General features: G+C 40.8%; 1 protein-coding gene across 1 annotated transcript in view; it reads left to right on the top strand.

Moving 5' to 3' along the window:
• Positions 1 to 619: 619 nt before the first annotated feature.
• The window catches only part of LOC137255305 (integumentary mucin A.1-like), a 33,574-nt gene continuing 21,522 nt past the window's right edge, over positions 620 to 12,671 (top strand). The window contains exons 1-3 of the mRNA XM_067792756.1: positions 620 to 934; positions 11,108 to 11,223; positions 12,510 to 12,671. The exon at positions 12,510 to 12,671 is cut by the window's right edge and continues 219 nt beyond it. Of these exons, the coding sequence (XP_067648857.1) occupies positions 620 to 934; positions 11,108 to 11,223; positions 12,510 to 12,671 (593 nt within the window). The remainder of the gene's footprint in view (positions 935 to 11,107; positions 11,224 to 12,509) is intronic.

Below are 12,671 nucleotides of genomic sequence, written 5' to 3' on the forward strand. Positions count from 1 at the left end.
CTGTGAAATAATTAGTAGATCTCACTAATTAGTAGTTTCTCACTCTGAAACCAGGCCTTTGGTGAGTCGATATTATAGTTTTGACCGATTTCTTTAGATCTGACTCAGCTGCATTATACTAGAATCTTTGTATCCTGCTCTTTGGTCAATACATATTACTGAATTTTTAGATTTGTTAGTGTTATATTTTGCTGGTTCTGTGAGGATTTGTTACACCTTTTGGCACGGCAAATTATTAACCGTAACATTCATAATGAAGAAGAAAACTTCGCTTTGAGGTAAGAGTCTTCTCTTTGCATTTTTAACTGTCGTCTTAACCCCGTTTTCTTTACTCTCTCAGCTGTAACTGCTTGAACAGATCCATAGTTCCATGGTAACGGACTGACACTTCCATTGATAAAAGTTGAGCATCCATCCATGAAACCAAGCCATGACGAGGTCGTAATTCCGAAGCAGTCTTAACGAACAGAACATTTTAGTCAATCATTGCATGCATTTATTAATGTATATGAACATTTATAAGTCACTCATGACAGTCATTGTTTAGAAGGTATTCATCCGATAGAGAAGAGATGAATACTCAGTAAGAGGACGCGGAAACCCCAGTTTACCGTCGGTCATGGAGCTGACAACGTCCAAAGTTATTCCGTTCCAATTTTTTGTCGTCTTCTGTAACGGTATCAATCCTACCTCTATTGTGAATCTGGGTGGTTCGTACGACAAGATTCTGCTAGGGCACGGTTATGACTTGTTAAAGGTTAAAACATTGGAACATTGTCATAGAATTTGTCTGTACTCGCCGAAATGTTTGTCTGTAAATTGGAACACGAAGACAAAGTATTGTCAACTGAACTCGGAAGACGTTGGTTCTGGAACTCCCCCAATGATGTCTACGGGAGACTTGTACGTCCCAGCTCTGAGTTCTAACATCAAGGTAAGGTATGCTTGTCAGATGGGGTTTGGGAGACATGCTGATCAGTTTCCTCTTCCTCAAATGTTCCAGACATCATTTGTCATACATTTGTAACACACAGGGTATGATAAATGGTTCTTGTAATTAACAGGAAGATGCCCAGACCCATAATGTATTTTGATGGATGGGGTCATGAATTGATCAAGCATTATACATCTAACATGGACACGTCGAACGCCCATCAAAAAGTGTTAGCAAGTGAAACATAATGTAGTGGGTAAGGGTGACACTCTGTGAGAGAGCTGATTGCAGACAGGGTGGGATGGGCTTTGAATCATGAGTCATTCTGGAATGTTGTATTGTGCCCATTTCACATGGGCATTTTCAACTCACCTGGCTCATTGATACTGACGAAGAAATTTTGTAAGCGCTGTTGATTATGTCGAGTATTGGAAGCCCTAAACCAATTCACATTGATGAAGACACCCCAGAGAACAGCATTTCGGATAAGGAGACACAATACACGTATATATTGGGATGAAATACAAGATATCATTCAAGCTTACAGAGGATATTTCTATAGCATGATGAGTTTTATTGAAGATCTTGACAAGGCCCAGGAGGAAAGGTTAAACAAAAACATCTCCAAAAACAGAAAAAGAAAGAAAGGAAAAATAACAAATAACAAACAAAAACAAATAAAGATAATAAAATCATTCTTTGATTGTCATAAAAAGTAGTAAAAACCTATCAGGCCAAACTTTTCATGATAATTTGGTTAAGAATTTAACCACAATGGGTCCAGACAACTGGCCTACGGTGTCCGAGGTACGTCGGATTGCAGGCTTTGAAGGACTACTGAATAATCTCAGATTGTGCTATGATTTGTTGAAATGCAAAAATCACGCTCTCCCTCCAGCTCCATCGGTTATAGGAAATGGCTTCATGAGGCATTTGAACTACACATTGATGAAAACCTGACGGCAAAATTATCTAGTTCATGGAAAGAGTGGCTTGAAAGAGAAGCTGGCATTCTAGACTTTTACGCCACGCGGGTACCAGCAAGTCACACTGTCCACTTTGGTAGCCCCGATCCTTCATTCCCACTGGACTACAGTTTTTAAGTTTGAATGACATTGGGAAAATAATGTTTCAGTAAACAGTATTTGTGAGTTCGAATCCCTATGAATTTGTTAAGCATTTTGTTCTACGATTTCTGATAACGTTTGACATCATTCATATTTACATCGAGAAAACATTTCAGCGTTATTTTCCTGTCAGTTCTTTGGTTTCGGTAAGAAGTGCTTGACGGGATTGCCTTCCACCCCTGTTCCATGACATTTTTTCCCCCTTTTCACTGATGCCCATGGTTTTCATGATGTTTAATTCGAATCTCAGACGCCACTAGACTAAATTCTTCCTTGGATACCGTACTATCGCATAGAGTAACTACTCGTCTCTTTCCGTGACCTACAAGAAGCCTCGTACCCCTCTCGTACGCCATTATTGCCAAGACTCGTGGCAAACTAATCAAATCGCGCGTACTAAAACGCATTTCGAAACATGAATTGGTGGAACCGTTGAACACTATACAAAGTACATAACATAAACTTTGAGCTAAAAGATGAACAACTTTCAACACTGAAACATATTTGCAAAGGGAATGACCGCATTGCTATTTTGCCCACGGGATGTAGATACTCTAAGAGCCATGTTTGGAAATTCAAAGTTAGCTTTCGTCGATAATATTACTAGACTGTTTTCATTTCCATGCCCATTTGCGCTTAGACAGGACCCAGTCGTAAACATGGCCACGAGAGGCGTACGAGACGCCATCCGGCTTGGCGGAATGGCACGAGTAGTTACGAATGTCGCATAGAGCTGTGGAGATATGGTCCCAACAGAGGACGCGAATCTTTTTGGGTTTAAATGCTTTACATAGCAGCTGGCGTGAAATGAATGTGAGAGCCACACCCACAACCGTCAAAACTCCCGAGGCTGTTTCCATACTGAGAATGACGAGAGCCCCCGGTCTTGACATCGTTGAAATCTCATGGGTTACCACCGCCACTCCTAGTTGACTCTAGCTTCTTTTGCTTGTAAGTGTTGATTTTGAACTGTAACACACATAACATACCCTCGACACCGGGGCCTCCATGAGATCAGAGTGAGTGATGATAGTTTCACGCCGCACTCAGCAATTATTCCAGCTATATGGCAGCGGTCTGTAAAAAATAAAGACCATACAATCCAGTGATCAACAGCATGAGCATCGATCTGCACAACTGTGAACCGATGACATGTGTCGACCATGTCAGCGAACCTGACCACCCGATCACGTTAATCGCCTGTTACGACAAGCAGAGACACCTTCTTTTGCAAGCATGGGGTGCTGAAGGCCTGTTCTGACCTTCAAGGTTTCCTTAGATATGAGATCGCTGTGGTAGTGTATTTTCTAACAAGATACGTTCCAGGTCCTGAACCGTTCATTGTTCTTAATATGCAGCGTCATACTGTATATGTCCTGTTCGGTGTGTTATATCTATAATAGAAGCTTTGAGTTCCGGCATCATTCCCTGTCTTAACGTTTTGTACGGTATAACAGGAAAGGTACAGTTCTACCGTTGTACTACGCTTCGTATTTCACCGCAACCGCCCTCAACAGAGTTGAATGATGTTGGCCTTGAATAATACCGTTCGTGCTCACCTGATCAAGATGAATGCAAAGCTCTCGAAAGGGAACAATATATCAGTCAATTTCGAGCCCGTTATTGTGGTTTGGGGTTATAGTTCATTCGACTGTAAGGATGCATAAAAAATCAAATGATTCTCGGGCACCTTTTTTTTCAAGAGTGACGATGTGGTGATTCCTTTTTTTAAAATTTTATATAGGAAAAAGGTGACGAGGGAGGACACAATTTTATTTCATTTCTCTCAGAAATACAGCTTGGGAAGTTTAGCACGTGCTATTGTAGATTCAGTCACACTCGTTCTTATAGTGGACAAATGGATGATTGTGAAGCGGCAAAGTCAAAATATTTTTCTAAATGACAATACGTAATTGTTACGCGCACAAATAAAAGTGACGCGCGGATGCCCAAGAAATATTTCACTTGTTTTACTTAGCCTAACAGGTGTGTTTTCGCTAGGGACCTGTCAAGTCTTAGGGTTTTTTCTCCACTATTTTACCATTCCATCTGACTTGCTCAAAGTGAGGCTGGCTCCTCCTTGGGGTTTAAAAAGAAGCACTATAATAACCGTGTGTGGCGTGTGTTGCTTGTTGTTTCACTTGTTACTGATATTAGTCCACGGCGGATAATATGTGAGATCACAGAAAGCTACTTCGAGTAGTCCCGGCATGTAATCGGTAGCGCGAAGCAGTTGAATGGCGTCACCATTCGTTATTTCTTGGAGCGTGACGCATATATTGAATGTATAAAGGCACTAAATTATGCTCTCAATATCTTGACGCTGAGAGTGTTTTATCATAAAAGTGATAACGTAAGCACTGCTGATTTCACACAACCAAGGATCCCATTTCTGAGCGCATTTTATCGACATGTTTAAAAATTAATGGTTTCCCGTAACTAATTTGAAAACAGTGCACGCTTGGTTTTCGAACCTTGGCTATTCTTTCAAAATTAACTCAACCTTGCTGTGTGAAGTACGACTGGGTGACCTTCACCGACACTCGTAGCAATGAATGGTTAGACCAGGTCAGACACATCCTGAGAGAAATCAGAGGACCGCTTCTGCAGGACTAGGCACACTATACGACAAACAATCTGTATGAACATATACTTAACCGCAAAAGAAGCGTCAACATTTTTGCCAGGTATGTTTCATCTCAATTTTTATTATTATTATGGCTTATATGTTAACTAGACCTGGTTCATAGCAAGTGCTCAAAATGTTCAAGAAAATTTGGCTTCAGATTCTGTATTTCATGAAAAAAACCCAAACCGACAAAAAAACCTAAAAGCATTTACTTAAGTAATGATAGAACGAGGTTTTTGTTCGTATTTCATAAAAAATGACACTGTACGTACATCCCGTAGTGTTATTCCTACAAAAAGAGCCACCGAATATGCATCGGATCGTCACTGTTCGACAGTAGCGACATGCCCCGATGATCAAGGGGACGGAATGATGGTTCGACTGCAAGGCATGTTGCAAATCATTTTTCTGTCCTCGCTAGAACAATATACCGCCAGCAGCAACGAGTCAAAGCCAATGGAAGCACAGCCGAACGTCCTCGCAGTGGAAGACTGCCCGTGACAACGTTGACGCAAAATCGGCAGATTTTCTGTCATCACTTGCAGAAGCGTTTCGCTACGGGTTAGTGAGTTAAAATTTAAAGTCACATAGGCAATATTACAGGACTAAAAACTGGGACTAAAGCAAGTTGTAAATTCACTATAAATACATGTAAATTATAAAAACCTGTCAACGAACATTAAAACCAACTAGACTATCACAGAAACTTAGATGTAATACTAGAATCTATCTCTAAACTTTCAGACTATGCTTGTCGTACGAGGCGACTAACGGGATCGGGTGGTCAGGTTCGCTGACTTGGTTAACCCATGTCATCGGTTCCCAGTTGCGCAGATCGATGCTCATGTTGTTGATCACTGGATTGTCTGGTCCAGACTCGATTATTTACAGACCGCCGCCATATAGCTGGAACATTGCTGGAAGTGCGGCGTAAAACTAAACTCACTCACTCACTCTAACTTTCAAATGATTTCGAATGCGGACAAGACAGTATAATGATGGGCTATAGACCGCCAACAACTGACGATTGATCACCATACTAGCGACCATGGGGACTTGCAGTATATTTGCTTCCTGCATGGGCTAGATGTAAACCATCACTTTAGCTGTTAGCAATGTACACACATCTAGCCACAAATATAAAATACACATATGCTGCGATTAAAAACAGTGGAAAGTTTTAACGTACCTTGAATATTTTGGGACTTACGTACCCTCTCTGGAGGACAATAATTTGACAGTACTTTGAACCCCCTCGACGATACAAGCACGAACAATCTTAGTTTACTAATTCAAACTTCCTATCATAAAATGTTTAAGTATTTACAAATGAGCTAACAAATCTAATTCTTTTAAAAGGTCAGAGTGAAAGTGTGGCGACGACGCGGGGGGCTGTTTACAGATCATTGTGTCCTGGAAAGAGACTCGCGTCTAGGTCCATACCTACACAAGCATAATAGTGTGGGGTGCTATTCCTCTTAGTCACAAACTAGGCCCAGTGTTCCTGAATATTGGTCCTGGTAGAGGAAATTGTTTAACATCTGCCAATGATTGATCAAGCGTTGAGACCCTTCGTCGTGCTTCCGGATTATTTATACCTGGGTGTCCCACTTCGTCTGCTTCAGATCACGTATATAGCTAGGATCTAATGATGGCTATATTTACTGAGTATGGAATGAGAAGTAGTGTCACAGATTTGTTGAGAGTTGCCTTGGCAGCAGGATCGGCCACTGGGTTACCAAAAATGCCTACGTGACTCGGTAACGATGTAAGACGATGTAACGGTAAGACGATGTCGTATTGGCCAGTAGCAAGAGTTATATAATTCAATAATTTCTATAAAAAGGGGACGTTTACATGATATGTTTCTAACAGCCTAAAGACAGGAGAGAGAGTCTGAAAAGATTATGTACTGCTTATGTTTAGGATGTTTCTGAACACATTTAAGATAATATAGCGTCAAATTCTGCTGTGAAAATAGAGCTGTTAACCGGTAATCTAGAAGATATTGTTCTGGATCCAATGGCAGTGGCCCAGGCCACTGAGACACTGTCCTCGGGCCCATCTGCAAACATAGATCTATAATTGCTTTATTTATTTTTAATTGATGATATTCTTGTTTATGTTGTAATTCATTAGTTTCTGATTTTTTAATTGTCGTTAATGTTAGTTAATGCGTCCTAACCAATTGCCAAGGAAGAGAGGAAAGGAGCTATGTTTTTCCATCACAATGCCGGCCGAAGAAACAAATGGTTCATTTTGTGTCCTAGAGGCGGAACACGAGAAGATGTATTGTATAAATCACCGTCCTTGGACCCATCTGTAAATAAGGGTTTGTAATTGATATATTTATTTTTTAATTGATGATATTCTTGTTTATACTGTAATTCATTAGTTTCTGATTTTTTAAATCCAGTTAATGTTAGGTCAACTTGTGGCCTAACCAACTGCCAAGGAGGAGAAGAAAGAAGACGGGAAAGAGCTATACTTTCCAGCTCAATGCCGAAAACAGCAATAAATGGCTTAATGCTCAGTCCAAGAGGCGGAACAAGAGACGATTTTTTGTTGTATAAGTCCTCATAAAGGGGATTGAAAACACAGTTGTAGGCAGGGTTTGATTCACTAGAGTATAATTTAGTAATTTATAATTTAGTAAGGTATTGTAAAGACAATTTTATAAGACGTTGTGTAAGAGATGGTTCACCTTTCTCAACGTAGAGCCTGCCAATAGGTGAAGTTCTGAAAGACACGAGACGAAGTCTTAAACTTTGGTGGTGGATAGAATCCAGTTCAAGGTTACTTTTACGGGCTTCACCACATGCCATGGAGCCATAATCGAGTTTTGAATGGACCAGTGATCGATATAGGTGTAAGAGGGTCGCTTGATCCTCTCTCCACTTTGAGTTCTAAACAACTTTACACAATTCGAGAGCCTTCACGCATTTAGTTTTTAAGGGATTTAATATGAGACAGAAACGTTAAGTGTGAGTTAACGATTAAACCAAGAACCAAAAAGTACTAGAATTTGTACTTTACTAAGAAAGTGAAATCCGAAATATGACATATGTTGCATGTGACCACTTTCTAAATGGCAAGCTGTAATTATAACTTTCGGCCGTGGGAGCCGTGCCAATTTACACTTATCAGAGGGGTACACAAAACACGCAGTCTAGAATACCATTTGTCCGACTTCCATATTTGTGGTAGTCCCGGTGGCTGAGCGGGCTAGGCCACTGACTTCGTGTGCTAGCGATTAGGTGCCTGACTCTGAGGGTGCGTGTTCGCATCCCGGATGGGACTGTAAGAATTTGTAGTGAAAAAAGTGAAATCTCAGATATAACATGTTGCGTTTGAAAGAACTCTTGACAGGAAATGTTTTACTGACATTTCAAGACTATTATTTTAGATTCTGTTTGCCACACTGTGCAAAGCTTTGGAGATGCAGCATACTATACATCACAATGTAATTACGGCATCTGAAATCATTTTTGCTGCCAGAGCCCTCATAGTTGTCACCACAGTCACCACATGAGCTTGACCCCTGACCTACCTGTTGGCATTGGTAGCATCAGGGTGAAGTGGGGACCTCCACCTCCACTTGATATTGAAATAACCTGCCTGGATTGATTCGGGATGGTGTGAGTGAACAAACGGCATGAGATAAGTATTTGTCAAGTAAAATAAGTAAAATAAGTAAAATGACACCATATTTCTTGATTGTAAAGCACTTAACTGTTGTCACAGCCTGTTCTTTCAACTCAGTAGCGATATCCTCCTCAGATATGCCAGACAGGCAACTGTCTCAAACTATGTATTGACAAGAGTTTTATGTCTTGTGCACACACACGCAGCAACCACAATGTTTGCAAATGTTTTGATCGAAAGCGAATTCTGAGATGGCGGTCTCCTTGAACATTCTACAAGAATGTACACAGACGAGTAGCCTTGTTTGCCTCATCACATATTCCAGAAACAGCGTTGGAGATCAGCAGCTGCTGCCACCAGAAATCAAGGCCAAGAATCATTGATTTAAGGATTTTTGTTTGATAGATCTAGATCCTGCAATCGTCTTTTCTTCTCATTGAGAGAATAATCATGTAGAAATACCATGGAGTCAAGAAGGGCGGTGTCAATGTACATCGGATATCCATGATACTGAGAGCAGGGATACAATGTTCTCATATACCAGAAAGTATTACATGAACAACTTTCCATTAATTTAATCTCAGACTGGACCGGCCCTTGATGACAATTTCAAGGGTCAGCATCGTCACACTGGCACATGAGCCACCTATCTGGCATAGAATTCAAGGCGGTGGAATATATTGATCATGTTGCATATCAAAATTTGAAACAACATTAAACCAGTGCAATAATAATAATCACTATACATAGAGCTTGGATGGGACTCTTAGCACTTTTTAATACATCAAATTGAAACGACCGAAACCTGTCAACAAAAATGTGCAAAAATACTCACCATGCACAGGGCTTGGCGTAACCAGTCGATTGGTAGAATCAGGTAAACCACCCGTTTAGGTAAACTAAGGGCTAAAGTAGTGTCTTGGGCACAGATCCATGCTCCTATTACCTTCAACCACAAGAATCCCGTCCTCTCCCGACACAGGAGTGCAATCCAGGGCAGTCAGGGAGCCCAGCTCGGTTGCCTCTTACGACCAGCAAATTTGGTGCTCTGGACACATTCTTCCTCCAGTCCACACTGCAAAGAGCAATCAGCGTTACACAGCACCCATCACAAGGAAGTGCACGTCACGGGTGCCTTCTTCACCCGTGTAGAGGTGTAAAATTCAATAAACCTTATGCTCTACCTGTCACAAACCTTTTCCTCAAACATACTCTTCAAGAAAAGTAGGGGAACTGTACTTTCAATGTACGATTGTCGAAACTGGGAGATATATGGGATTGAATCAATGTTGATACAAAAATAATGGATGTTTGGAGAATGCTTCACCACATGGATTACATTCAAAGCAAAGCTGTTCGTTCAGTTATATGTTAGGTGACTGAAGTATGACTTGAAAATTTCAGGTTTACAATTGGCAGTCAGTACTGTGTGATTTGACCCAGAAAGTCCTGATCATGCACAGATGCAAGAAAAGTTATCACCGACTTCACTTGACAGAAAAAATGAAATAAATGAAAAAGGAACAACGAAGTATTTGAGATTTGGATTCTTATTTAACAGGATAAAAAATCATGATTTGACCAAAAATGTTATGTAAATGCTTGTCTTGTATTTGTTACAACAAGAAAGAGTCAGTGAATAAAACAAATGACGACAGCCTGGCGAAGTTCTTGTCGATTCAATAGATGGTGGTATAGACGGTCTCAACTAACGATCAAGATGTTCCTGTAGGTATTCAAAGGGGCTCGAGGCAATAATTTGAAGATAATTGTGTAAGTATTCTGGAACATTCTGGAGGTGAGAGGCTTTGCGTTATTATATTGCAGAAAATGACCTTTCTTCAAGAAAGGTTCTTGTTGAGTAACGGCCACCACAAATTCTCGCAGCACTTCATCACTATATCACTGGATATTTAGATTTCCTCGGATGATAACCATTCTTGTTGTTCTCTTGCCGCAAATGCCACCCTATACCATGACGCCTCCTCTACTGAACGGTTGAACTTCGCGAACTGGCTGCTCTAATCTACATCAAAATACTCGAATTCTGCCGTCATTTCTAAGCCCCCCGAACTGGTCTTCATCTGTAAACAGCACCCTTTCTCCAAATCACGTCGCTGCCGCCGACGTATAGATCAAGACCATTCCAGGTGAGGGATAGATGGTTCGTATACCAGCCATAACAGGTCGTTGAAGGACTGTTCGTCTGTTGATGGCATGTCTTGGTGCTGTCTCCGTCGTTGACGTCACAGTCACGAATCTTTTCCGGAGGTGGATCTGTTAGATGTCTTCGGCCAGTGTCGTGCGTCATGGTGTTCCCAGTCATGAGCGGCCTTGGGTCTCACCTGTTTTCTGGTAGCGGCTTATCATTTTGTTGTTTGCTGTTTGTTGATGGTGACCTGGCAGTAGAGAAAGGTTCTTGACAGCTGACGTGGTAAAGCCCCCATGTTAGCCATGGGCTCATATCTGCGGTGGTTTACTGGATATTGCATGCTTGCAGTGTCCAACATCAGTATTTACGCCACAGTCATGCGCATGCATTTGGAACAATATCCCACAATTACGTTTCACGTTTGGAAAAATACATGATTCGCATGACAGTAGCTTTGCTATCGGGATCATGATCCGTTTTGACCAATGATTCTTGCTTTAGTTTATCTGTACCAGCGTTTTTGTTTTTTTATACAATTACTTAAAAAGTGAAAACGTTTGGTGGTAATAACCCTACTTACTCACGTGACTGTGCATTTACCAATTATATCAATCTTTCAGAATCACGCTTGCAGCTCAACCCCCTGCAAGTTTGGAGAGGTGTGTATTCCGGTGACGTCAGCGGCAGACTTCGTATGCTTGCTTCCCGATGATCAAAAATCATCCACAACAACAAAATCCAGGACAGCCACAGAAGCAACAACAAGAACAACAACCAAGACAACTCCAGGTAGGAAAATGGATATCCTGTATAAATAATTAAACTGTTAGTACTTCATTCCTAAATGTTACTCTTGGAAAGAAATAGTGAAATTGACTCCCTACTTTCATAAGAAATACCACCAGTAGAATAGCAGGAATATACGTACCGAGTCAAATGTGGTCAGTATCGGTATTATTTCATCCATATCGTGACCAAATCAAGTTATATGTTTATGATAATTAATATGTTAGCATAGGACCGTAAAGCAAGTAAAATAGCACGGATATATTTAAAAGTAGTAATTATAACTGAATTATATCAAAACAGGCATGCATATTTAACTAGCATGTAGAACTAGCATGTATAATTAAAGAATACAATACAAATAATAACAGGCTATGGATTGCCAACAACTGAAGGTAGATCACCATTCAAGTGACAGTGGGGACTTAAAGTACTTTACACCATCCCTTCAGCCGTTGGCGATTGCAGGAAAATTTCCCTACCCACAAATTAAAACGACTACGTAGGTAGCAAGGTACAGTGAGTTCCCATGGTTCCTTGCGATCTATAGCCTATGGATTACAATGTATTGTTTTCTTTAAATAACATGTTTTAGTCTTACATGCTAGTTTTATATTCACATCAGTGATACTCGAGTATTTTACAGTCCTTCGATTTTTTACATTTTCGATTTTAATATTGATATGAAATAAATTAATGTCGTTACGGTATAACTGCGATATTGGCGATGCGATGCTAAATATTACCTCTCTCACTTCTTGTGAACATATAAATGTCGTGAGCCCGTTCGTTTTAAAAACAAACGTATGTATTGTTTTTTGAGTACTTTTAATGGGTACTTCCATCCTCTCACGTAAGCTCACACCCGTGGCCGTAGCTAAGCTAATGAACGGTCAGTATTTACAATATAGTGAATATTTCATGAGTAGATGATTCCTCCACATCAACTACAGCACCACTAACTACAACTACTGGTTCACCAACGATGACAGCTTCATCTTTTGTGACGTCTCCAACATCGACGACAACTTCATCCGTCACAACCACTCCTACAGCTCCATCTACGGTTGCTGCTACTGATCCATCTACAACTACTTCATCAACAAGTACATCCACTGCCACCGCTCGTACTGGTGCTCCAACAAGTGCTTCTGCCACTACTTCTACTCCGTCTACAACTACCGCCATCACTACTATATCTACTACCACTACTCCTTCTCCTACTGCTACATCTACTCCTACTGCCACTACTCCGTCTACAACTACCCCCATCACTACTATATCTACTACCACTACTCCTCCTCCTACTACAACTCCTACTCCTACTGCCACTACTCCGTCTACTACCACCATCACTACTATATCTACGACCACTACTCTTTCTCCTACTGCTACATC

Source organism: Haliotis asinina, chromosome 11 (genome assembly GCF_037392515.1).
Source record: "Haliotis asinina isolate JCU_RB_2024 chromosome 11, JCU_Hal_asi_v2, whole genome shotgun sequence".
NCBI classification, from domain to species: Eukaryota; Metazoa; Mollusca; class Gastropoda; order Lepetellida; family Haliotidae; genus Haliotis; species Haliotis asinina.